This window comes from Leuciscus leuciscus (genome assembly GCF_965113295.1).
Source record: "Leuciscus leuciscus genome assembly, chromosome: 12".
In the NCBI taxonomy this organism is placed as follows: domain Eukaryota; kingdom Metazoa; phylum Chordata; class Actinopteri; order Cypriniformes; family Leuciscidae; genus Leuciscus; species Leuciscus leuciscus.
Window position 1 is genome coordinate 4,228,670 of NC_138736.1, and position 26,146 is coordinate 4,254,815.

General features: G+C 36.6%; 3 protein-coding genes and 1 long non-coding RNA gene across 9 annotated transcripts in view; 2 read left to right on the forward strand and 2 right to left on the reverse strand.

The window, feature by feature from the left end:
* LOC309511010 overlaps positions 1–26,146 on the forward strand; it is a 295,833-nt gene that overhangs the window by 22,699 nt on the left and 246,988 nt on the right. The window lies entirely within an intron of this gene.
* On the forward strand, positions 8,034–18,587 carry fam83hb (family with sequence similarity 83 member Hb). Its single transcript, XM_082185240.1, has 6 exons — positions 8,034–8,530; positions 12,120–12,589; positions 13,093–13,257; positions 13,343–13,467; positions 13,553–16,340; positions 16,759–18,587. Exons 2-6 carry the CDS (start codon positions 12,140–12,142, stop codon positions 16,777–16,779), a joined length of 3,549 nt encoding a protein of 1,182 aa, XP_082041366.1. The 5' UTR covers positions 8,034–8,530; positions 12,120–12,139; the 3' UTR covers positions 16,780–18,587.
* Positions 18,157–20,221, reverse strand: LOC309510672 (synaptonemal complex central element protein 1; the record flags this gene model as incomplete). The annotated part of the gene is made up of 5 exons (XM_082185545.1): positions 18,157–18,254; positions 19,338–19,404; positions 19,517–19,580; positions 19,839–19,928; positions 20,181–20,221. The coding sequence occupies 5 exons, from the start codon at positions 20,219–20,221 to the stop codon at positions 18,157–18,159; spliced, it is 360 nt and encodes a 119-aa protein (XP_082041671.1).
* LOC309510887 (uncharacterized protein) overlaps positions 22,964–26,146 on the reverse strand; it is a 32,124-nt gene continuing 28,941 nt past the window's right edge. For 3 of the 5 annotated variants that reach the window (XM_082185861.1, XM_082185860.1, XM_082185859.1), the window contains exon 14: positions 22,964–24,100. In XM_082185861.1, the coding sequence (XP_082041987.1) occupies positions 23,427–24,100 (674 nt within the window). In that variant the 3' untranslated portion in view covers positions 22,964–23,426. The remainder of the gene's footprint in view (positions 24,101–26,146) is intronic. The other 2 variants (XM_082185863.1, XM_082185862.1) reach the window with 1 other exon arrangement.

Genomic DNA, 26,146 nt, shown 5'->3' on the forward strand with positions numbered 1-26,146 from the left:
CATTAAAAACTGACTGTCTCCGGTTTCCCTCCATCTGTCCCTATTTAATGTAAAAATAGGCTATATAAGGCGGGGGAATGCAAGCTCACGCACATATGATATGTATAGCCTATACAGTAGGCTACTATTAATTTTTTGGACTGGTGTGGGTGAAATTAGCTTTGCAGGGAAATATAAATGTTTTTTTTTTACTAGCAATGAGCCAGAGAAAAAGCAGGACCCTCATGAATATGTTACTTTGCTGTAAAATTACTTTGCTGTAATCTAGGCAAAGGGTGGCTTTTGAAAAACAGCAGATATCACACTACATAATTCACATATTTTACTTGTGTTACCCTATAGTTTTGTGTTTTCCATACGCCAATAGTTCTTTCAAGCTCTATAGCTAAATCAGACATATCCTGGAAGTATAAGCCAGGAAGTTGAAAGAATGCTGTATGTCCTGGGGAAACATCTGGGGCTTTAGAGATGAATGAGTCAGGGTGGATAGATGTTATCAATGATGTCATACCTGACCAGAAGACTGTTTGCTCTCTTCTGAGGATTTACAGCCCTTTGGTATCTATTCTAGATGCTTTGACGAACTGATACAGCATCATCAAGGTCAGAGGTCAGTCACACCAGGTCTGTCTTTCAAACGGAGCTATCGATATCAGTAACAATATCAGTACATTTATCTGTTTTACCACTTGTGGCACGACGACCTCAGATCAGCAGGGAGGGAATACACTTGGTTCTTGTGTAGATATAGTATGAACACTTTGCATTGGCCATACAGCTCATGTGTGAAAGGCCATGTTAAACTGTGGCAGCAGGATATTTGCATATGACTGTGAATGGAGCAGGAGATTAGGAGCATGTCCGGTGGCGGGGCTGAGTATTGTGTTTGAGCAGCGAGGCTCACTCCTTACTGCAACAATGACTTTGGGAAAGCAGGTTTTACTGATGACACATTGTTTCATAATTGTTTACCTCAAAAATTAAATTCTGTTATAATTTAACTATCTCAAACTGAGGCCAATGAGCAAGATACAAATCAAGTACTTTCTGGACATCATGGTTCAGCTGAATAACGGCCACAGATTAATGGGAATGCTATCGGATAGTTTTGAAGGGTTGGGGTCAAAATCCCTGGTCTCTTCTTTATATATATACACTACCATTCAAAAGTTTGGGGTCAGTAAGATTTTTTTATGTTTTTTTAATGTTTTTTTTTTTTTTTTTTTTTAAACAGTAATATTGTGAAATATTATGACAATTTAAAATGACTGTTTTCTATTTTAATATATTTTAAAGTGTAATTTATTCCTGTGATTAAAGCTGAATTTTCAGCACCATTACTCCAGTCTTCAGTGTCACATGATCCTTCAGAAATCATTCTAATATGATGATTTGATGCTCAAGAAACATGATTATTATGAATGTTGAAAACAGTTATTTACATTTGTATTTTATGATGCTATGATGAATAGAAAGTTCAAAAGAACAGCATTTATCTGAAATCTAAAGCTTTTGTAACATTAAACACTACCGTTCAAAAGTTTGGGGTCAGTAAGAATTTTTATTTTATTTTGGGGGGAAAGAAATAAAATAAATCAATACTTTTTTTCATCAAGGATGAGTTAAACTGATCAAAAGTTACAGTAAAGACATTTATAATGTTAGAAAATATTCTATTTTAAATAAATGCTGTTCTTTTGAACTTTCTATTCATCAAAGAATTTTGAAAAAAAAACAGTACACAACAGTTTTCAACATTGATAATAATAATGAATGTTTCTTGAGCATCAAATCATCATATTAGAATGATTTCTGAAGGATCATGTGACACTGAAGACTGGAGTAATGATGCTGAAAATTAAATTACAGTTTAAAATATATTAAAATAGAAAACAGTCATTTTAAATTGTCATAATATTTCACAATATTACTGTTTTTTTTTATTATTGTTTTTTTATCAAATAAATGCAGCCTTGGTGAGCAGAAGAGACTCCTTTTAAAAACATTAAAAAATCTTACTGACCCCAAACTTTTGAACAGTAGTGTATATCCTTCTGAATGATTATTAATTTCATTTCTATATTCAATGAATGATTAAAAAATAATCTTGATCATATGTTTGCTGTGAGTGTTTAACCTGCTCTTTTTAGGTACATTCGGATCTCTGTATCCGTGCTGACATGTCCTTGGCCTTGGGATAACCGGATCTCCTGAGTGAGAAAAACACACACCGAGAGAGGTTTGGGAGAAGACCCTCAACATGTGACTTATATTCATCTGTGACAGCAATGGTCACAGGGGTCCTTGAAGTCTATAAGGGACCATTTCTTTGTTAAAGCTTTACTATTCTGCGTTATATTAAAGTGTCCTCTCCTTGAGAGAAAGAACCCATTATCTTGATGTTTTGAGACGACTCTCCTGTTTATAGTTAGAGCCTGGCCAAATCCAACCTTGGAAAAGTTGTGTGTCGGTGTGTGTGTGTTAATCTTCTTGGTTACAGGTTAAGAAACCACTGGCATTATTGGAGATTGACTGAGTTGTTGTTCTGGACATGTTGGCGCCCAGCAACCCAAATCTGAGAACTTGAAGGTCACGACGTGCCAAACTTCAGGGTCAGAGTGTCAGCCGCATAATCGATGGAGATATGCTTCAGTCTATCTGTATATGTGTGGAAAATTATGTTGATCTATTTCTTAGCCAATCAAAAACTGCAACCTGAAGCAAGGACGCCTACGAACTCCTGTGTGAGTCTTGAAGCTGAACTTCTGCTGATGAAACTGCAAACTATCTTCAGTAAAACTTTTCTTTAATTTATTATAATTCTGACTCCGGGTCTTCATTTATCATATTTAGTTGACTGTAAAAACCCTTACAGTTTTCTCAAGGTTAGACCTTGGTTTACAGAGCCTGGGGCTGTTACAGACACGGGAGGGATTTCAGTGAAATCACTATTTAAAAATCATTTACAACACCTTTAATAACCTCATTCCCAGCTATCAAAAATATGTTCTAAGAACATGTCGATAACTTCTCGTTTATGCGAACGTTATAGTGAAAACATCAACATTCCATTTTAGAATTTTAGAACAAACAATTATGATGATGTAACTTTGGAATGTTCTCTGAACGTTTTGAAACAAGTAATGCTTGAAAAACATTGAACGTCCAACTAAAATGTTTCATAATAAATGAACGATTTCCTTGAACGATGTATAAATAACGCAGTGCTAACATTTTGAGAACGTTATTAAAGACCAGATCATTTTTTTATCGAACATTCTAATATTTTTCCACAACATTTGTCAGTTATATTTTAGACGAGATAAAATTAAATGAATTGAACATAAAAATTCAGAGAAACCGATCAACTAAACTCAGTCTCAAATCCTTTTTGATTAATAATAATAATGTTTAAATTACATGAAAAAATCCATCTATTTTGTTTAACTTAGTTCAGACATTTTGCTCTAATACATTTTTTTAATGTTACAAAATAATGAAAAGTCAGTATACCATATACTATGGTGTTTGTGTGAGGATGATGAATGATGACGGTTTATGTAGAATACATTAGCATTTTGTTTTATGATATATCTGTGAATGTGGATGGGTCATTTTTTTATCATGACTATAGAAACCTAAAGAATTAAATTGCAAAATTCCTCTGTTGAGTCAATCAGAGCTAGATCAGTTCAATTCACATTTATTTGTAACCTTTTTATTTTATTTGTTACTATTAATCTGTTGAAAATAGTCCTAACTATACAGTTGACTAATAGTAAAACACTGTAGTCACTTTTTATGTGGTGTCTGCAACGTCTTTCTTTAGGGGTGAATTCAGACACACTTTCTCCCAGTCATCTCAATGGCAAGAGTCCAGTAAACCTGAAGTAAGTTTGCTGGAAGCTGCGGTAACACTTTATTTTACAGTGTCCTTGTTACATGTAAGCTACTTACCAACAGTAAATTACGCATAATTACATGCAACTAACCCTCCACCAAATCCTAATCCTACCCTAACCCTATAGTAAATACATGTAGTTCATTATTATTACTCAATGACACCTTAAAATAAAGTGTAACCAAAGCTGCTTCGTCTGGAAAACATGACGGCTAATGACTGACACGAATTCTTAAGTCACTCGTATAACTTTACTGCTTGTACAACCTACTGGTATTTAAAGCATTTGGTTGATAGATGTATATGAGACGCCATACATGAATAACTTTCAGACTTTAAACATGCATAATAAAAAAGTGTCCAGTCATAATCATTAATGCTCTTGAATTTGATGTCTATAACATTTCGGAATCATTTATGGAATTTAAGCGCATTGGAGACTTGGTTTGGCTGAATTGTTGTTCTTTGTGTTTGGATTGTGTGATGATGAACATGGACCGGAGCGTGAGGTAATACAATTAGATCAGCGCGACACAGCCCGAGGTGTACATGATGACTGGAGAAGATGAGGCATTGGCTCATAGCTTCAGGGGTTTGACATTTAATGTGAAAAGATGCTACTTTACAGGTTTCAGCCGCGGATTATAGAAACCACCTGCACTTATCAGTAATGTAACAGCAATGCGCCGCGGCACACACAAACAATAATTAAAAACATGACAAAACAAATACATCACACGTGAATGGACACAGAGAATGTTCACTTGGCTGCACTGCGATACACACAAGTGACAAATTGTGTACCAAAAAATGTAATGTGGTGGTGTGAGTAGAAAATCCTAAACTATGCATAACTACAAAATAAAAGTTTTGTGTTTACATAATAAATGTGTGTGTACTGTGTAAAATTGTTTTGTATATATAAATACACATTCATGTATATTTAATAAAAATGTGTTATTTATATAGAAAGTATGTATATTTATATATAATATACATTATATATATATATAAACTACCATTCAAAAGTTTGGGGTCAGTAAGATTTTTTTATGTTTTTAAAAGAAGTCTCTTCTGCTCACTAAGGCTGCATTTATTTGATAAAAAAACAATAAAAAAAAACAGTAATTGTGAAATATTATGACAATTTAAAATGACTGTTTTCTATTTTAATATATTTTAAACTGTAATTTATTCCTGTGATCAAAGCTGAATTTTCAGCATCATTACTCCAGTCTTCAGTGTCACATGATCCTTCAGAAATCACTCTAATATGATGATTTACTGCTCAAGAAACATTCATTATTATTATCAATGTTGAAAACAGTTGTGTACAATTTTATTTCAAAATTCTTTGATGAATAGAAAGTTCAAAAGAACAGCATTTATTTAAAATAGAATATTTTCTAACGTTATAAATGTCTTTACGGTAACTTTTGATCAGTTTAACTCATCCTTGATGAATAAAAGTATTGATTTATTTTATATTAAAATTCTTACTGACCCCAAACTTTTGAACGGTAGTGTTTAATGTTACAAAAGCTTTAGGTTTCAGATAAATGCTGTTCTTTTGAACTTTCTATTCATCATAGCATCATGAAATAAACTGTTTTCAACATTGATAATAATCATAAATGTTTCTTGAGCATAAAATCAGCATATTAGAATGATTTCTGAAGGATCATGTGACACTGAAGACTGGAGTAATGATGCTGAAAATTCAGCTTTGATCACAGGAATAAATTACACTTTACTGTATATTCACATAGAAAACAGCTGTTTTAAATTGGAATAATATTTCACAATATTACTGTTTTTGTTTGTATTTTTAATCAAATAAATGCAACCTTGGTGAGCAGAAGAGACTTTTTTAAAAAACATAAAAAATCTTACTGACCCCAAACTTTTGAACGGTAGTGTACATGCAAATATTTCTTAAATATATACATGCATGTGTGTGTATTTATATATATACAAAATGATTTTACACAGTACCCACACATACATTTATTATGTAAACACCAAACTTTTATTTTGGATGCGATTAATCTCGATTAATCTTTGCCCATGCAGCACTAATAACATTGAATAATGAAAGTTTGTTTATGTGCATCTGTGTGTGTTTAAGTGCACAGAGAGCTGCCGTGTGTCACATGATACGCAGGTGTGATATTACAGCAGGAGAGGGGAATTGTGGGTGGGACTCTGCCAGACAGCAAAAGGACACCCTGTTTCAAAGAACACAGCACTGTTTTAAAGATCACTCTCCAGCGGAGGGATGCATGCAGATCAAGCTAAAACTTGTTTAGGTTATGAAACAAGATAGAGTTTGCAGAAAAATGATCTCAAACTGTCTTTCGACATACTCTAGATTGGCTACTCTCAATAAAATCCTTTAGCTGGGAGGTATAATTTTTTGGGTCTTTATAGTAAAAGGCCCTTCGGCTTTAAAAATATGCATTTTATATTTCCCTACTTGTTTATAGGCCTAAATGTGCACTGCTGAGAAACACATCACACATATCACAGGCAAGTGAAGCAATATTGGAAAAACTGAATGTTTTGATACAACGGGAATATTTGCATATGCCATATTTGTGATAAAAGTAATTATTTTTTGTTATGTGATTTGAGTGACCTCGAGTGAATGTGAGCAAGGTTATGTACACAACAGAAAAGGTAAGTATGCTGGTGGTGTGTGTGTGTGTGTGTGTGTGTGTGTGTGTGTGTGTGTGTGTGTGTGTGTGTGTGTGTGTGTGTGTGTGTGTGTGTGTGTGTGTGTGTGTGTGTGTGTGTGTGTGTGTGAGGAATGAGTGTGTCCTAGGTGTGGTAAATGTCTCAGTTGTGTTGGCACATTCCTCGGCGGACCGCACCCTTTCTCACACCCTCCCATACCCGAGTGGTTGCTAAGGTAAACCAAATACAGACACACACACACTGACAAGATTATAAACTTTCAGAATCAATCACACAATCATAAACCCGAGAAAGAGAACATGAAAGTGCTCACATAAAAAAATTTAAATCATCAGAACTCGAACAAAACTTCCCCATACCGCGGTAAAAGTCTGGCAGAATGAGGATGAAAATGGCTTTTCCTTTTTAAGGTGGGGCAAAATCCTCTGGCTTTCTCCACCTCTGCACCGTCAACACTTCAGTGCATGTGAATTATGCACTTACTCATGCATACAAATTGCATTGAAGCAATCATTACGGCCTCATAGAGTACGTGATGTATTGATTGCTTCTAAGATATCTTGATACTACAGATCAAACTGTACTTTGTTCTCACTTAAAAGTTAATTTGTTAATTAAATATATTAACCTGAACTGAAGTCTATTTATATTGAAATGTAATTAAACCATAATTGATATGCATAGGTCATTCCAAATGGGGGATTTCATTCCTTTAGGATCTGAAACATTCATTAAATCTCTCTCTCTCTCTCTCTCTATATATATATATATAATGGAGTAAATGCCTATTAAACACTAAACCATTTTTTAAAAAGAGAATCACTTTAATCAATTTAATAAAAACATTTATAGCAGTTGTACAAGATACAAAAATGTAAGATAAAATAGTAAATAAAAAACTTTATATTTATGAAATTAATTGTAAATAAAGTTGTGTAAAAATGGTTCACACAAAGTCTTTTTGATAAAATAGTAGTGCTGTCAAATCAATTAATCGCATCTAACATAAAAGTTTGTGTTTATATGTGTATGACACACACACACACACATATATTTTATACACAAACTTTTATGTTAGATGATTTGACAGCACTAAAATACAGCCTAATATCCACTATAAAATCTAAATATGTATATGGAGAGGATAAATAGTCAATATTTATAATCATATTTACATTTATTGAAAAAGAAGATGTGGAATGAATGGATCTGTGTTATTAGGAAAAATACCTGAATTCAGTTTACACATGCACAGAAACTTGTTCTGATGCTTAGATGGAAAAAGGGGAGCTCTAAAACATTAATTTTGAATGAATAATTCATCTTCTATACAGTATACCATGTATGGCAGACATACACAACTCTCAACAGTGTGATCATGACCTGGGTGCGCCTTTGCTTTGTCCCATGAGCAACAATCCACCATCTGTCTGTCTGCTCGCGGTGGAAAGAGGAAGAGAGAGGAAGAGAGAGGAAGAGAATGAAGGAATAGGGAGAGCTGGGATATGGAGTGCGTTTGTGAAACTCCTCGGGGCAATTTTTTTGTGTGTTTCGCCGGTTATATGCAAATTGACAAACTCAAACAAACCCTGCAGTAAAAACCTTCGTTGTAGTTGTCCGTTTTTGCTGTAGGTGAGCGCTGACGCTGGCGATGGTTGGGAGGAGTTTCACATCTGAAAGGGTTGAGCCGTTCATTACGAACCGACCCTTGTGTTAATATCGGCGCTGAGACGTTCGAGCGGGCAGGACTCGGCCGAGCGCGAACAGGTTTCGCCAGGGCTGCTTTTCGCCTTGAAGCTCAATAGCATTGGGTGGGGTTACCACCGACACCAGGAATGTACCGCGGATGCGTTCGCTGAACAGGGGGAGACAATAACCGACTTTTTAGGAACGGAAAAAAAGTTTATTCACCAAGTAACTCCAGCCGTAAAGGTAAGAACGAGTGCGAAAGTCTCAGATTACGAGCGCGAAAGTCTCAAGCTGTAAAGTCATAAAGTGTTGAAGAGCAGTTTGAGGGTTGACAGTGAAGGAACTTTGTATGGAAACTTATCTTCAAGCTTGCTTCAAAAGTTTTTATTCTTAAACGTTCTTTGCACTTTAATCTGAAACAGACATGAAAGGGTTAACTATTCCAGCCTATTTGAAAGACGTTGAAGTAATAAGCATTTGTGTAGCCTATTTTATAACTTGTTTGAACAGTCATTTTAGGAGGTGATGGAGTGAGGCTATGACATCTGTGCATGATCATTTCATCATTTATGAACAGTTATAAACAGGGTAAATGTTCTTAAAACTACGAAATATTCGTATTTTATTAGAGTTAGTCTACTATTGATCTTTGAAATGGTTCAGTGTGGGTGGACAGAATTGTTCCTTTGTTATCAAGTAGGACTTTGGTTAGGGATTGGTTCTGGATGCATTGTCTTAAAACATTACACAACTCGAAATATTAAATTATCAATCTGTATTTTGTACTTGCACTGATTCTTCTTGTGGGTGAGGCCCAGGTGAACCTCACCATGACCAGACGTGTGCATTCCTATCATTGCCATCTTTCATAATGTCATACACATGGTTGAGCTTGAGTTATGATGATATGACATTTTATTTTTTCACTTGTTGAAACACGAAGCTCTTTAGGAAATGTCTAAAAGGGTGTTGTGTCAGTAGTTGATTACTAAATCTAACAGAAACTAACTTACTGTTGTTGGCACATTATAATAATTATTGGATGTTTTTAGGGAAGAAATGTTTTTGGGAAATCTAGCATGATTTCCATTGGCTGAGATGAAAATATCTAGAACCTGTTGATGGACGAAAGTTGATGGAGGAAAGTTAAAGTAGCCATGTAAAATGTACAAAATAACACAATGGACTATCAAAAGAAATATGCAATGTCACATTAGTGTTGGACGTGAATTAAGAAAACTGGATGTTGTAATGTGATTTTGAAGAGCATGTCAGGATTCGGGATGCATGCACCTATATTATTGCTGATACCTATAAAACAATAATAATTTTCATGTTATGGCCAACAAATGATAAATGGCTGAAATTCTATTCTATTTTGTCTAAAAGTAAAAATAAAATTGAGGCATCATAAACATTATAATGCACAGTATGAAAAATAGATATTCATCAAGATTACATGCAACAGTGTTATTAAATTATTAGTGTTTATAAAGATTAACTGTAAGTGAGAATTAGATAATGGCAAAGTTAATCTAAATGTAAATTGATACCAATACATTTAATAAAATCTCTAATGTCAGCTAATAACCACTATGATACTGATATAGAGCTGGACTGGTAAGTCCCGCCCATCCGCTAACCCCACTGGACCTCTAGGTTGAAAAATCGTCAATGCAAGTGAATGTGAGAAAATAATTATTTTCTGGTCCCGTTTGAATTGTGCCATGAATGTGAACATATGTTGTCTCTGAATTTTTTATATAATTTTTCATGTTACGAGTTTGACAGTATATTGTATGATTCTTTGGCTAGCAGTTGTGGAAAAGACATAATGAGAAAGACTACACGTCGCCTATGTGACGTCACCCCATAACACATTTTCCCTCCACTTGTCAAATCACGGTGCTAATGCTGCGATAATCTATGGAGACAGATCGAGATGCCTGTGTGTTTTGTACCCAAATGTCACCATTCAAACCAAATGGGCTGTTCTTTCTTCAGATTCCCGTCTGATGTAAAAACTAGGTTGTAGTCCACAAAGTGCTCTCACACAAAGTCTAACCGTATCAAACTTCTACCCGCTAAAATTGTAGCATTCTTCACACGAAAAATTATATTAAAAATTCACATATGTTCACATTCATGGCAAAATTCAAACGGGACCAGAAAATAATTATTTTCTCACATTCACTTGCATAGACGATTTTTCAACCTAGAGGTCCAGTGGGGTTAGCGGAAGGGGCGGGACTTACCAGCTCTATATTGTGCGTCTAGTCAAGATAACCAAAGAAATAGCTTGAACTGTCCTTTTAGGCATCCAAATAAAGATGTTTATATAGACGCATTCAGTATTTCTGAAATGTTCTTCTTTTGAATATCATATGCAATATGTTGCAGCTGTAAATGTAACAGAATTTCACTTTGAGCCGAATATTACAATCTTCGTAAAAGAGTCAAGGGGTCATTCTGAAAATTATTTGGCCATGCAAAAATCTGTTTTTGCTTGGTGAAAATAATTACAAAAACTAAGCTTTACTGAAATAATGACTGCTTGTTATATGTCAGTCTCACTGCCTGTTGTTACAGGGATAGTTCACCCAAAAATGAGAATTCGGCATGTGCAGACAATACATAATCTCTAAAAGTAAAACTGACTCATTTCTAACTGTTGACACTTGCAGCGTAGACCCACGGGTATAAAGTTTCTCTGCTCTGGTTCAATGTAATTTCATAACATCTCTTAGGATTTGGCCATCCAATTGCAAAACCAATACAATCTGAATTATTATTAGAAGTCGGTCATTGGGTTTGAGTGTGGATGAATCCACTCCAACATGATTTACTGGTCTGGGTGTCGACTCTCTGACGGAAACATGCTGACAGCACAGATTTCAGATTAGCTGAAAAAAATGAATTGATAATCAGGGCAAGTCATGAGTAGGTGCATTTTTCTTTTTGGCATAACATAACAGTCCTGTTAACACATTTTTTTATGAATCTCTTGTACATATGGGAGTTTACAACATATAATAGACATGCTATGATGAATTAGCCACAACATGTCTTGGTTAAGTCTTGGTTAATTTATGACCTGCTCAAAGTCTGATTCTAACTTGCATAGTTAACGCAGCGAGTCTCTTTCACAAGAGCATCAGCAAAACACTCCCTTCTTTGATCCAGTCACATGTGTCTTCAGTTTTTCCCTTTCTGTTTATGTCTTTTCGCTTCCCCTCTTGCCCACAATGAGTCACTCGCCAACAGGCTGACACCGTTTCCCTGGTGATGTCTAAAATACAAACAAATGTACACTTAGTGGCTACAACAACCTTCAAAAACTCTCATACTGTGGCCTAACCTTGCTTAGGGGTCATTGTCTGAAGGCCCCAAAACAGATAGGAATTTCTTATGTACACAATGAGTCGAGCAGAGTTTTTTTAACAATCGCTAGTTAGCAATCCTAACTAGCATGCTGCATGCTTTTTTTTGTTTTTTTGGTTGCATACATATTTTATAATACACTTCTAGTCTTTTGACTGATTCATGATCTGAGTTGTAAAACAAATAATATTAGCTTGGCATGCAAAATTTGTGCTTCCTGGATCCTGTTGTATCATAGTGCATATGGTTAATTATAAAAGTGTTATTTCCTATTTGTTAATGTTGCCTAGTAGTAGGCAGACGTTGCTTACAGCAAACATGTTTGTGCTAAAATTGTGAACATTTTCTGCAATAATATTGGATAAAATAGTGTAATAGAAATAGAATAGTTTCCAGATGCTCTGATTAGATTATTCCACATGCTTATTTATTGAAATCTTTTGTTTCATAGGTTGTTTTCCCTGCTCCACCATGGCCCACCGCTCCCAGAGTTCTTCATTGGGAGACAACCCCCTGGATCCCAATTATTTGCGTCCGCATTACCGGGAAGAGTATCGCATGGCTATTGATGCCCTGGTGGAGGAGGACACTGAGGGCTACTACAACTTTTTACAAAGTGCTAATGTCGTTGACTTTTTATCGAGGTCAGAGATTGAGCATATTAAAAGCACTGTACATTCACCACAGTGTGCTGGAAATGTACCAGAACTGCCATATCGAGAAATAGATGAGGATGGGTCTTCTGACACATACTGGCCACTGCATTCTGACTTGGATGCACCGGGACTAGACCTTGGCTGGCCTCTGCAGCAACACTGTTTTGTGGGACCCACAGAGGTCACAATTTTGGTGAACCCTGGTGACCCCGAAATGCCCAGCATTAAGGATCAGGCACGGCGACTCATCAAAAATGCTCATCAGGTTAGTGATTTCTGATTTATAAATAACATCTGGCTGGATTTTCCTCAGTAAAAAAACATGTATAAAATGATGAACACTTCATATGAAATGAAGACTGTGACCAGACAAATAATACTCATTTTATGTTAGTTATTGCACATAGAATAAAATGATCATGGCAGGCTGCAAATAGGGCAATTTTGCAATGGCTTCAGTAAATGAAAACATTTGTGTGATCAGTGCTGATCGTGATATCCCTGACATTGATATTGGTCAATGCACCTTTTGAAAACGTAAATCATACAAATTTTGTGCCATAATTGCATGTCATGTTAAATCAGATTTAGACATCATCGTTGGTTCTTTAGAAAAAGCTATGCTTTATTAATTTTGTCTTTCTTACAAATTTGAATTGTAAGTAAAGTTTAGTAAAAGTGCAAAAAACCTAGTATCTTGTAACTTGACTAGTTTTAATTGTCAAGGTGATTCCTTATTGCTATTTTTTTTCTTTCTCTTTCTAACAGGTCATTGCAGTGGTGATGGATATTTTCACAGATGTTGATATATTTTCTGATCTTCTGGATGCTACAACACGTCATGTGCCTGTCTATATCTTGCTGGATGAACAAAATGCCCATCATTTTGTTAACATGGTGGCAAGCTGTAAAGTTAACCTGGATATGATCCATGTAAGTTAAGCTGATCTCAACTAGCCTAAGTTTTAATTAAAATTGTAAGAAAATACAGGCTTAATGGTGACTTCACTGGTTACAGATGATGCGGGTACGGACAGTAGCAGGCATTACCTATTTCTGCCGCTCAGGGAAATCATTTAAAGGTCAAGTGATGGACCGCTTTCTTCTGACAGACTGCAGAGCAGTGATCAGTGGAAATTACAGGTGAGCTCAGTGACATTTGAATGCAGATAAGAATTCTTCTGTGTATTGTATGACATTCTAAATGTTTCTTTCTCTCTTTTTCCAGCTTTATGTGGTCTTTTGAGAAGATCCACCGCTGCATCGCCCATTTGTTCCTCGGAGAACTAGTTTCCACTTTTGATGAGGAGTTTCGAATTTTGTTTGCTCAGTCTCAGCCTCTTGTTGTTGAAAATGCCCTTGTACCCATGCCACAAGATAGTTACCTTGGCAGCCAGTTTGGCTTTAAAAGGACTCAGTCACTAAGGAATCCCAGAGGGAATCCCAGACCTCGCCAGCCTGAACTTACTGGTTACCCATTCGGGGATCGTCTTGAGTCTTTACTACCTTTTCGGAGGGATGACCCGTTTCGCCATACGCTTGAACCAAGTGCAGGTCCTATGCAGGTCACAAAATATGCAACACAGCAGTTCAGGATGCAACAGTCATTCTTGGATCAAGGACGCTCAATGATGGCGTCCCAGCAGCTGGAAATGAACGCCTTTAAGAGGCATAGCTATGCAGAGGGAACCCACGAGACCTACGCCTCTTCCCGGCAGTACATGAAACAGCGTGTAATGAACAACTTGGAGGAGAAGGAATCGCATTACCAGCGAGAACAACATTACTATCAGAGCGAGGGCACAAGACCTGATTCTGAGCGTGGGCCATATGACCGTCTTAACTATGGCACGTACCAGACAGATCAACAGTCTGATTCTGCATATCCCCCTGAACTTGAAGCACCAGGAAATATGAATGTTTTATCCTCTGATGACCTCAAAAGTGATTCAGAAAAACAATATTACGCAGGAGGAGGACGCTATGGTCCACAAAGCCACAAGAGGCCTGCTGCGGGCCACTCATATGCCTGTCAGAGTTCGCCAACTCAGCCTCATCCTCCAGACCAGAAGCAGTTGTTCTCCACTGGAGATCAGGTACGCCAGTCCCAGGATCCCAGTGTGAAGCAGGGATTGCGGAGCTGGAGAATCAACTCTTATCTCAGCACTTATGAAGATACAGGAGAGGAGGGCCTGCATCAGCCCATGGGTCCTGATGCTTTTGATGAGCCACATCAACAACCTGACAGCAGACTTTATGCCTCAGAGGGCCCAGGCCTTAATTTTCCCAATAGGGAGCGTCCAAATATCCCAACTAAGCCAAACCCTGACTTGCGACCACGCTTTGGTAAACCCATAATCCAAGATAGGAATCAAGTAAAAGATATTCTCTCTGACCTGGGTCCCACAAGTACTGATACATTAAAGCCAGCTATTTCAGCTTCATCACTTTCATCTTCAACAGACAATGAGAAGGAGGCGGAACCAAGGGAACCAAAGGAAATCAGCATTACCAAGCACGAGTCGTTCCGATCTCGAATTAACCCAATGCTGCAAAGGAGTTCAAGACTACGGTCTTCTTTAATCTTCAGCTCCTCAAAGCTGGAGCAACACAGTTCCTCGCAAGCTAAGTCTGGTGGGGAGTTACAAGAGGAGAGAGATGAGAGTGAGCCTATTCGATACTCATCCATTGTGGCAGAGATTCTCGAGAAAAGGAGATCGCTGTCAAGAGAGCCATTTGATTGGAGTAAGCATAAAAAAGCAGATGAAAAAGATGTTAAAAACGGATCAACAGGAGACCTGACTACGATCAGAGACTCCAAAGAGGAGCCCATCAAAGACAAGGAGAAACCTGACAACCCTGAACCTAAGGACCACAAAGTTACACAGCCAACCAAGCCTTCGACATCTCAGCAAACAACTTCTTCCCTAAACGTGAATGATCCAGCAAGCCGACTTCAGTATTTCAAAGATCAGGAAGAAAAGAGAAAGACCTCAAAATTAGAGTCAGATTTGGTTAAAAATAGAGAAGCAGCCATGAAAAAGCCAGACCTCTCTGATACAGTAACCAAACTTCCAAATGTGCTTGTTTCTTCAGAGGAGTCCACTGTAAAGACACAAGAACCCTCATTTACACTATCAGATCCTGTTACACAGCACCTGGCATTCAAATCGCATCCAAAACCTTCTGAAGTCTGTGTTGACAGGCCAAACATAAACAGCAAATCTCTGACAGAGAGCACAGCTGATGCAGCAAAGAAAGAGCCCGCTAAGGAACCAACTAAGTCTCTCCGGCCTTTCCCTTCACCCAAGTTCTTAAAACCATTCAAAAGCTCTCAATCCTCTCATCGTCGGATCTCATGCGGTGAGGAGATTCTCACGGATGCGACAGATGCTGAAAAGAGCGAGCTTAAGAAGTCCCGCAGCCTCAGCTCATCTGGCATGTCCCGCACAGAGTCCAAAGAAAGCCTGAGCTCCCTAAACATTGGGAGCTCTGATGGCAAAGATACAAAGGCCCTTGATTTCCTCAAGAAACAAACGCAGAGACTGAAGGGTTTACTTGGGCCAAAGGGAGAAAAGAAGCACTCAGGAGTGTCCAACTCTCAAGAGGACAAGTCAATGAAAACAGTCCCTGAGGTGCAAGAGAATCCCTCAGACAAAGAGAAACCCTCTGAATCCAAATCATCTTTAACCACAGTAGAGACCAACAAGCCCATTGCTAAACCGGCTCAATCACGCTATCAGTCCTCTACCTCGAATGTAATATTCAGTAGCAACCTCAGGGATGATACCAAGGTGATCCTAGAGCAAATCTCAGCAAATAGCCAGAAGAACAGACAGCAGAATGAAGAGTCTGGGAAAAGCGAGGGGAGCAAGGAAGATGACGTTTCCAATTCATCCTTACAGGTTCCAAAGAACCGGTTCGGCCGAACTCCAGTCAACCCACAGGAGAGGGACAATCTGCTGAAGAGAATAGAGAGCATGCGCAAAGAAAAGAAAGTCTACAGTCGCTTTGAGGTACTTTTTCGTAACCAAGAAGAGTGTAGCTGGGAACAGGGAAATAAAGAGAAGGCAGAGCAAGTCTGACTACATTAATCACATGAGATTCTTGTACAAATATTTGTAATGTATTTTGTGAAATATATAAATTCTAAGCAAAGCATTTAATGTAGCATTTAATGTCTAATTATATTTATTGACGAATTGTCTTTTTCCTTTCACGTTAATTTATTATTTGCCTTTACATTCTCTTGTGGTGTGCATAGAATTTACAAATCTCTTTAAATTTCAACATTAAAAATTCAGTGTCGTTATATCCCATTTCATGCAGCCTTTCATCTATTTATGTTTTCATTTATGATAGAAATAAATGGAATAGACTATCAAAGAATCTGTTTCATGTTTCATTCACATATCTGTCACTCTACTTCAACAGATGGGGAATAACCTGGGATAACAAAACTTGGAGGAAGGGGCCAATGTTCCTCACAGAGAACTGTTAAAAGAACCTGAAACTGAACTAAAAATTGTACCAAACATCCCCAATACTGCTGTGAACTGACAGAGAAGCAAGTAAGTCGCTTCAGATAAAAGCGTCTGCTAAATGACTAGTAACCTAAATGGTCCATGGATCTCACATAAACAACACGAAAATAGCACAAGCTCAAATATGAGGAGTCTTGCTGCGGCAGGAGAAATATTCCTCCCTCTGTGCCAATCTGAGCCCACATTCACTTTGCCCTTATAAGGCATCAGGGCATACCTCAACAGTAATCACACAGGACAGAGAATCACAAAATCAGGCCAAAGGAGGGTTCGAACGTCAAGATGTTTGAGATGCATATATATGCCATTTTCAGCTCTGGTAAAGGATATTAACATGTCAGGGCAGAACCTGAGATATGCTACTCTAAAGGCACTAAAACACACCCTCGTTAAAGTACACCACACAAACACCCCAGGACACGTCATGCTGAACTTATGCTTTGGTGGTGACTGTGCCAATGGATCACGGGCATAAAGGAAAACGGAGATGGTTGTTAGACGACGCTTTTACTTTTGAAGGCAAAGAACACTGAAACTGAAGATGTCAACAACAACAAAAATGACTGGAAAGTATGTAAGGGATGTATGAAAATGAAAGGAGGCTTATTCATTCCTCTATTTAAACGGTGCTGTCAAGGAAGTGGATTGAATGCTGAGAAAGTGATTTGGGGAATTTTATTACAATCAGATTCTGTAGTATAATAGCTGCAGACCTACTACACATGTACATTCCTGCATGAACTGTGTTGTCAGGAGAATCTGAACAATATTAGGTTGATAAAGATGTTCTCAGGACTGGGCTTTGGCCTGTATTTTGTCAATGCAAAATGAAATTAAGATAGAATGGTATTACTGAACACCAAATAAGTGGATGTGTCATAGGACTGATTTATGGAAACTGGAAGTTGATCTAATGAGGAATATCGGATCGAGGAGTTTGAATTTGATAGTGTCATCGATACAGTTTATGTATATAAATACAAATCTTGGGGAATTTAGGCTTGTTTACAAACTTTTTTATTGTGTCTTATAAATTCTGAATAAATGGTTTAGAAATGTTTATATTCTAGGTATGGGTATGATTTGATTGAGGTTTATTATCAGTATTTTTTACTTTTTTTTTTTTTTGATGGCATAACACAACAACAGTACATATGGCAACAAGTTAAAATAGAAGAATAGAACACAATGGAAAAAACGCTTCTCTAACTTCTCTATCTGCTGTAAAATTAGCATTTGTTGGAATACAGTAGGAACTCAACTCAAGTTTGCGAAATGTGTGGGACATTCATGGTGCTTTTTCATAAGTGTCCATGTGCATCTCTGCATGCTGGGTGTGGCTTAACCCGTCCAGCAGCTTGGTCAACTGCTCCAGCTTCTGTTGCTCTGTAAGGATAGACACACACACACACACACACACACACACACACACACACACACACACACAGACACACACACACACACACACACAGGAAAGTATCAGATTACTCTAAGGATGAAGTTGGTCTCTTGTCTAAGGATGTTGAGAGCTCAGTTTTAGGTCTTGAGGACACTTGTGTAAGAGGTTACTTTACTGTGCAATCCTATCCTTGCAAGTCATCTTACTATACTATCTTTATTCAGCCAAAATAGTCCGAGTTGCATGCTAATACAGTAGTGGCCAAAAGTGATGTCTGGCCTTGGAAAATTGGCATCTTCACCTTTTGTAAAAATGTGTAAGGATATTATGTAGTTGTGCTTAAAGTCGATTGTTTTATTTGTGATAACACAATGAAACATGCTAAATTGTACAGACATCATTTTTGGCCAGGCTGTCATACAAAGAATTTATGAACATGCAAAAACAAGCGAGAAATGCTTTAAAATGCTGCGAATGCACACACAAACTTGACTGTGCTAGTCATGAAGGTGTGGATGCACTCTTCCCCAAGCGCTAAAACACGGGCGTACAAAGAATTCACAATTTAAAGCAGTATTCTCATTATAATTTTAAGTTGCTGATATGACAGACTTGCGCTGCACATGTTGCACTTAATTGTGTTTTCCTTTGTGAAGTGATTCCAATCATATTTCAAGCTATTTAAAACCATCATGGTGAACAGAAAATAAAATAAAACCTTTAGCTGTAGTTATACGAAATAATTTTGCCAGATAAATACCTTAAACGAGTTTAGCGTTTTGTTCGCTAAATATATATATATTTTCCTCATATTTTGATTCAATTGAACTTGTAGGGTTATTTAAAACAAATATCCCCTCCAGACATTACTTTAGGCCACTACTGGATATGTTCTGCCTTGTGGACTGGCCAAATGAGTCATTTCGGAAAAACTGACTGGATTCATTCGACTTCAATGTCTGAATGAAACCAGAAAGCCTCAAATGTCACACTGAACATGCAGCTAAACACTGGTCATACTGGAAAGAGCCATAAAACATAAGCAATGGAACAAAATGAACAAAACGCACCGGCCTTCAGCAGCTGCTCAGTGGTGTATTCTGCAGACTGTATTTCTGCTGGAAGTCTTTGTGGAGTCTGGAAAAAGAAAAGAAAATGGAACGTAAAATGACACCGATCTGTAAATTAATAAAGCCGTTTACATTTCACAAGTAGAGAAAGCTTATTTGTTTTCTATTAGACCACTTACAAAGACAGTAGACAGGTTTTTATGCTGCTCCATCAACTGCTGAAGCTGATTCTCAAACTTCATTCTAAAATAAAGTAGATAAAAATTTGTTTCAATGTACAATACGCTCTTTTATTTTAGTCTCTTTTATCAATAACGTGACATTTCATTCAGAATATGGGCATTACAATAAATGTTCTAGCGATACTTGCAAAAATGTACAGTATGTTCATGTCTAAGAAATTTTGACAGCATCTCATATCTAATTCTGACATCTAAAGAGATAGTAATGCTTGAATGCGAGGAGGAGTTTCCCTTCGCTGTTATAAACAGTGAGTCATACCGAATCTTTCTGTGCTTTAGTTTCGTCTCCTGGATCTGAAAGCAGTACTGCTTTACCAGTTCCTCTTTCTGATGGTTCTGCTCAAGCTGCCTAAAGAGTTAAAAGTTAGACTTCAAATCAGATATATAAAGATGACACCCCCGGTACAACTCACAAACATTTCTGTGTGAACAAATTCAGCTCTCAACGTCATCCTATTTTTAATATGATTTGTGTACTGGTATTGAGTGAATACACACCCTGTGCGAGACCAAAGCTCAGTGTTTAGGTGACTCTGTGTTTTCCATATGGAGTGCAGTAATTCAGAGCTTAAATATCCATGAGTGTTATTTGGATATCTACCTTTGTGCCTCTTGCTGGATGTCCTCACATTTGAGCTGCATAGATCTATTTAACTCTGTATGAAAAGAATATGTGTGGCAACACTGTAAATATATCTGATAACAAGGCTTAAATGTAACTTATTGGTGATTTCATGTACAGTAATGATCATTCTATTTGTGTGGTTATATACAGTGTTATATAAATGCAAATCCCTCAGTATTTGGTTTTAGACGAGCACCTTCCTTTTCATTTAATGTTCCCTCCAACTGTAAGGCTTCAGCATTTACTGTAACAAAAACACTCATTTGAATGAATAGTAATGTATAATTCATTGTCATTTGACATTTAAAAGGATAGTTCACCCAACAATGAAAATTCTGTCATCATTTACCCACCACCAAGTGTTTCCAAACCTGTATTAATTTCTTTCTTGTGTTGAACACAAAAAATATATATTTTGAAGAATGTTGGTAACCAGACAGTTGACAGTAGCCATTGATTTCCATAGTAATTGTTTTCCTAATATGGAAGTCAAGAGCTACCGTCAACTGTTTGATTATCATCATTCTTTAAAATGTCTTCTTTTGTGTTCAGCAGAACAAAGAAACTCATACAGGTTTGGAACAACTTGAGGTGGAGTAAGTAATGACAAAATTTTAATTTTTGGGTGAACTATTGGGTAATGCAAGCATACATACAGGTATCTTCCTCCTCCCTTCTAGCACTTATGAAGAGCGTGGCTTCCTTCACCTCATCTTCAAGGCTTTTCTTGGCTGAAATCAATATATGGGTGTTCATTTTTGCTTTTTAAAGTGTTTTTACAGTCTAAAGATGCCAATTGGCAATTTAACGTTACCGTTTTGCAGATTCCTGAGTTTGATTAACAGCTCCGCTGGTCTCGGTTCTGTTCGCTTGCCTATAAAACAATACCAAATGTTATGTAAGAAATACAAAGGCATTAAGTCTCATTGAGTGGACAAACATTAAAAGATCTGGTTTATGGGTGAGGCCTTCTCTATGGGAAAAACTAAGAGAAGTAACGAACACAAACTCGTCGGTTTAGTGGAATTCTTTTTAATTAACTATATTGTTTAAAATGAATATAATAGCTCGTCAGTGATTCATGTCATACCTGGGCTTTTTGGTGTCTTTATAATATCTTCAATGCTGAATGATGACTCGTCTGTACAAAACAATATTTAGCAAGCTGCAATACTCGAAAATCAAACTCAACCTGCTTAACTTAGCTGACTAGTCAACACCTCTTAACTTACACAAAAACAAACAAAACAACAACCCACCTAGTATCAGACTCATTACGACGCCAGTTACGTGTTAAATACAACGAAATATCTCTAAATTTGCAAAGTAATAAATATGTTAATGAGAATGTCGTTTGTGGTTGTCAGTTGGAATATCTGATCCTCGCGCTCTTTCTAACTGCTGTTCACGCGCAGCTGTATTTTGAATAATTGTATTGAGTATTCTCGTAAAAACTTAAACCATGCCTATATAACATAATTATATATAAAATGATGAATTAAAATTAATTTCATTAATCGATTTAAATGTATATCAATATTGATTTAACAACATATAGAGTGATCACAGACCTCTAGTTAAACGCTTAACGCCATTCATTTGGTTTTAAATTGATAATTTGGCGCCATCATCCGGTAAAGCATGGAATTACAAGCAGCGTGGATTTATGAATAAAAATTAATAGGCAAATTACAAAAGTCTCTTTTCTTGAATCCTTTTGCTACTCGTTTTAATGCAAAACTACTGTTCGCTTAAGCATTGGATCAGACTACTAAGGGATTTGTTTAAACTAAAAAAACACTTTATTATACAGTCTCTTTTTTTTTGCACTTTACATTTAGTTACTATAGTACAGTATATAATTACTATAAATTGTGCTTAATTACTTAAAACTAAACCCTATAGTAAGTTCATGTAGTTAATTATTATTACTCAGTACTTAAATGTATAATTACACTGATTTATACTTTATTTTAGGGTGTCCATGTTACAAAGTTTTTTAATACTCTCATCAACTTGGTAATAAAATACAGACTAAATATGTAACATACAAAAAAATGATAGGTCTGTGAAAAGAAGATTTTTATTTAGAAATAGGAATTTACTGTTAAAACAATCAGTTACAATAAAAATAATTTGAGTTTAGTACTTGTGATAAACTTAAAATTCAATTATAACAGCAGTGACAAAACATTTAGAAATACTGGATTAAACAAGTATTGACTTAACATTAAACTGTCTCTCTAAATTAATTTTGAAGAATATGAATTGTCAGTAACACTGAAAAATTACAAAAGAAAATAAACTTGAATTACATGTAATGCTTGTAAACCAGATCCATTGTTCATGGATCCTAAAACATACATTTGAACCAAGGATAACATGCATTTTACATGTATAACCAGAACAACTATTTGAATTATTAAGCTGTATTTAGAAATCTGAAGAAAAAAAAACACACAATAGGCTTCTATCATTTGTGCTTCCTTAGTTAATGCAGGATAATCATCTTTTGATGATGTGAAAACCTGAGTTTTAACTTCTTTTTGTAGATTTTTCATCAACATAATTCATTTAACTTCCTCTATCAAAAAAACATTGATTATTTGTTGGTTAATACCTGCCTTTGTAGTTGTTGTATCAATTATTTTGAGATGTGTGTGTGTGTGTGTGTGTGTGTGTGTGTGTGTGTGTGTGTGTGTGTGTGTGTGTGTGTGTGTGTGTGTGTGTGTGTGTGTGTGTGTGTATGTATGTATATATATACACACACACACACACACACACACACAAAAGCATATATATATATATCAAAATAATTGATACTACAACTACAAAGGCAGGTATTAACCAACAAATAATCAATGTTTTTTTGATAGAGGAAGTTAAATGAATTATGTTGATGAAAAATCTACAAAAAGAAGTTAAAGCTCAGATTTTCACATCATCAAAAGATGATTAACCTGCATTAACTACAGAAGCATAAACGATATGCATAAATGAAGTAGAAGCCCTTTTTTGTGTGTTTTTCCTTCAGATTTCTAAATACAGCTTAATAATTCAGTGATGGTTCAGTAAATTTTTTTACCAACGGCACAAAAAAACAAAAACAAAAAAAAAAGAAGACATAAATACAGTTTGAACTGAATTCTGATGCAAAATCTTCTCAAAAACATGCTCAAACTATTTGTTACTGACGCTTAAGTGCTGGAAGACTCATTCTCATCAGTACTGCATGTAACCTTCACACCAAGGATGATCACTTCCATACTGGTTTTGCCTCATCGCAATCCATTCGTTGTTATAGAAGGACCAGTCCTGCCCCGGCCAATCAGCATACGTGACAGCGACCGCCTCCTCCACCGAACCACAGTCCTTAGGTCTGATATAAGGGTCAATCTTCTGAATGCCTTGAGATTGGTCAAACTGCCCCGAGTATGCATACTGAGCAGGATTCATGAACTGATCCTCAAACACACGGATGTCTGTGTGTGAGACCACCTCCGTGTGTGTGGGAATGTCCGTCTGAGCGAGCACATGTCCTTCAGGATACTGCTGTGTGTTCTCGCAGTGTATTGTGTGTGGGCGTCCCTCAGGATGTGTGTTCGTCACATCATCCACACATGTTGACGCACGGCTCTGGCCTTCGATCTCCGGCGCCACTGTGACCGTGCCTCTTAGAGAAGTTCTCTCAATCACGACGGGTCCCTCCTGCAGTGACAGGCTTACCTTAAACACAGGGTTCTTTACTTTGTTGGTGCTCTTGACATGCTTAGGATGGTCATTCTTCATTTTTTTGGCCATCTGATGAGTTGGAGGTCCATCAGGAGCTTTAATAGGCCATTTCTCAGAAGGGGGCAGCAGAGACTCGGCTGGGCGTTTCAGAGTCTGACTGGAACCTTTAGAAATAGATGAATATGTTATTATCTGCCTGTAACTCTTTTCTTTGTCTTGTTTTCCAGTATGAATATCACAAGATCCTTGAAAAACAAACAAAAAAAACATTTACTTCAGGAGTAATATTAGATAAAATAATGAAGAAAAAAAGGCACTTTCTTATCCAGTTGTGTGCAATATTTATAGATTTATTTATCTTTAAGGAATATTCTTATTTATCTTAGTGTAGGTTAAAACCCCTACCCATAAATGAGTGACTCTCGCCTTTAAAAAAAAAAAAGACTTTTCTTGTTTATAAAAAGGTAGCATGTTCTCTATTTTAGAATAATACTTGAATTATTTTTTTCTTTTTTCTAGAATTTTTCATGTTGTAAGCATAAACCTCACTAACTGTTGTTAGATTTATGCTTAAATCAAGGAAAAAGTATTTAGACTGAATATAAGATACATTATATTCTCTGAAACAGAGATTGATATATTGTCACAGCCGGGTGAAAACCTTTTATCTCCATGTTTTTGTCATTTAAATTTTTTTTCTCCATAAATCATTATTATTGGTCGCACTTTGCGTCTGTCTGTGAGTTTAGCAAATATTTAACCAATGAAAAGTATTGAAAAGAGCTTGCAACTAAACCTCATAACTCCATTGAATCCTCAAACTGTCAGTCAAACCTCATAACTCCACCCACCTCTATCATGAATGAAGTGACACACACACATTTTGGAGCATCTCTGCTTGTTTGCAATGAGAAGGAGAATAAAGAAATGGTTGTTCGAATAAGTACGACATTTTCTTTACTTTAGAAACACGACAGATATATATATACATACACATACATGACAATCAAGCGATTAATCGCGGTAACATTTTTTAATTGATTGACAGCCCTAAAATGAATATATAATATTATATATTCATTTTAGGGCTGTCAATCGGTGAATTTTTTTTTATCGCGATTAATCGCATGATTGTCATGAGTTAACTCATGATTAATCGCACATTTTTTATTTGTTCTAAATGTACCTTAAATTAATACTTTTCAAGTTTGTAATACTCTAATCAACATGGGCATGGATAAATATAGATGCTTTATGCAAATGTATGTTTATTATTGAAACCAGTCAACATGAAGACGAGACATGTTTCAAAGGTCATAGATGTTTTTCAAAGAACTTGTTCATGTCTATTAGACACATGAAGAAAGAACAAAGAAATACCAGATTCCCATTACTTCTCTTTCTTTGCACTGAGCAATTTACTAACACAAACATGTTCAGATTTTTGCATGATAGGGCAGCTCTTCTGAAAATGCTAAATGTACATTTATTATTTATTATTACATTAGTTTGTCTCTCTCTGTGCCCATTTTGATGAAGCTAAATTCTCAATAAAACTGTTTTCATTTGTATATTTTACTGTTTCTGTTGTCAAACAATGGAATGAATATGAAATAGTGACTGAAACGCGACCCATTAAGACATAACCAGCTCTCCCTTCCAAGACGTTAATCTGCACAAAAATCCTGATAATCGAGCCGTCGTCTGATGAAATCAAATACACATAAGATAAAGACAATATCTGTGCTGTGATTTCGGCTATACTCTCGCAGTGCGAGATGCGCAGAGAGAGAGAGAGAGAGAGAGAGAGAGAGAGAGAGAGAGAGAGAGAGAGAGAGAGAGAGAGAGAGAGAGAGACGTGTGCTGGGAGAGTGGTACCGGCGATTCTCAGAAACTAAATAAGGTTTGGCCGCTATTTTGAAGGAAAAACTAAATAAAATAAAAATTGCTAAAGGGGTCTGCAATGTCGCTAAGTTGGCAACAGTGTGCATCTCCATTTCTCCAACTAGGGGTTGGGCCACGGGTCAAACAGAAAATACGCACTGCGTTAATCGCGCGTTAAAAAAATTAGTGCCGTTAATATGATTTTGCGTTAACACGTTATTAACGCGTTAACTTTGACAGCACTAATAGGCTGATGTTTTATGTATTTGAAGAGCAGAGAAGAGTGTCTTAGTCTAGCACAGGGGTCGGCAACCTTTTTGTCATAA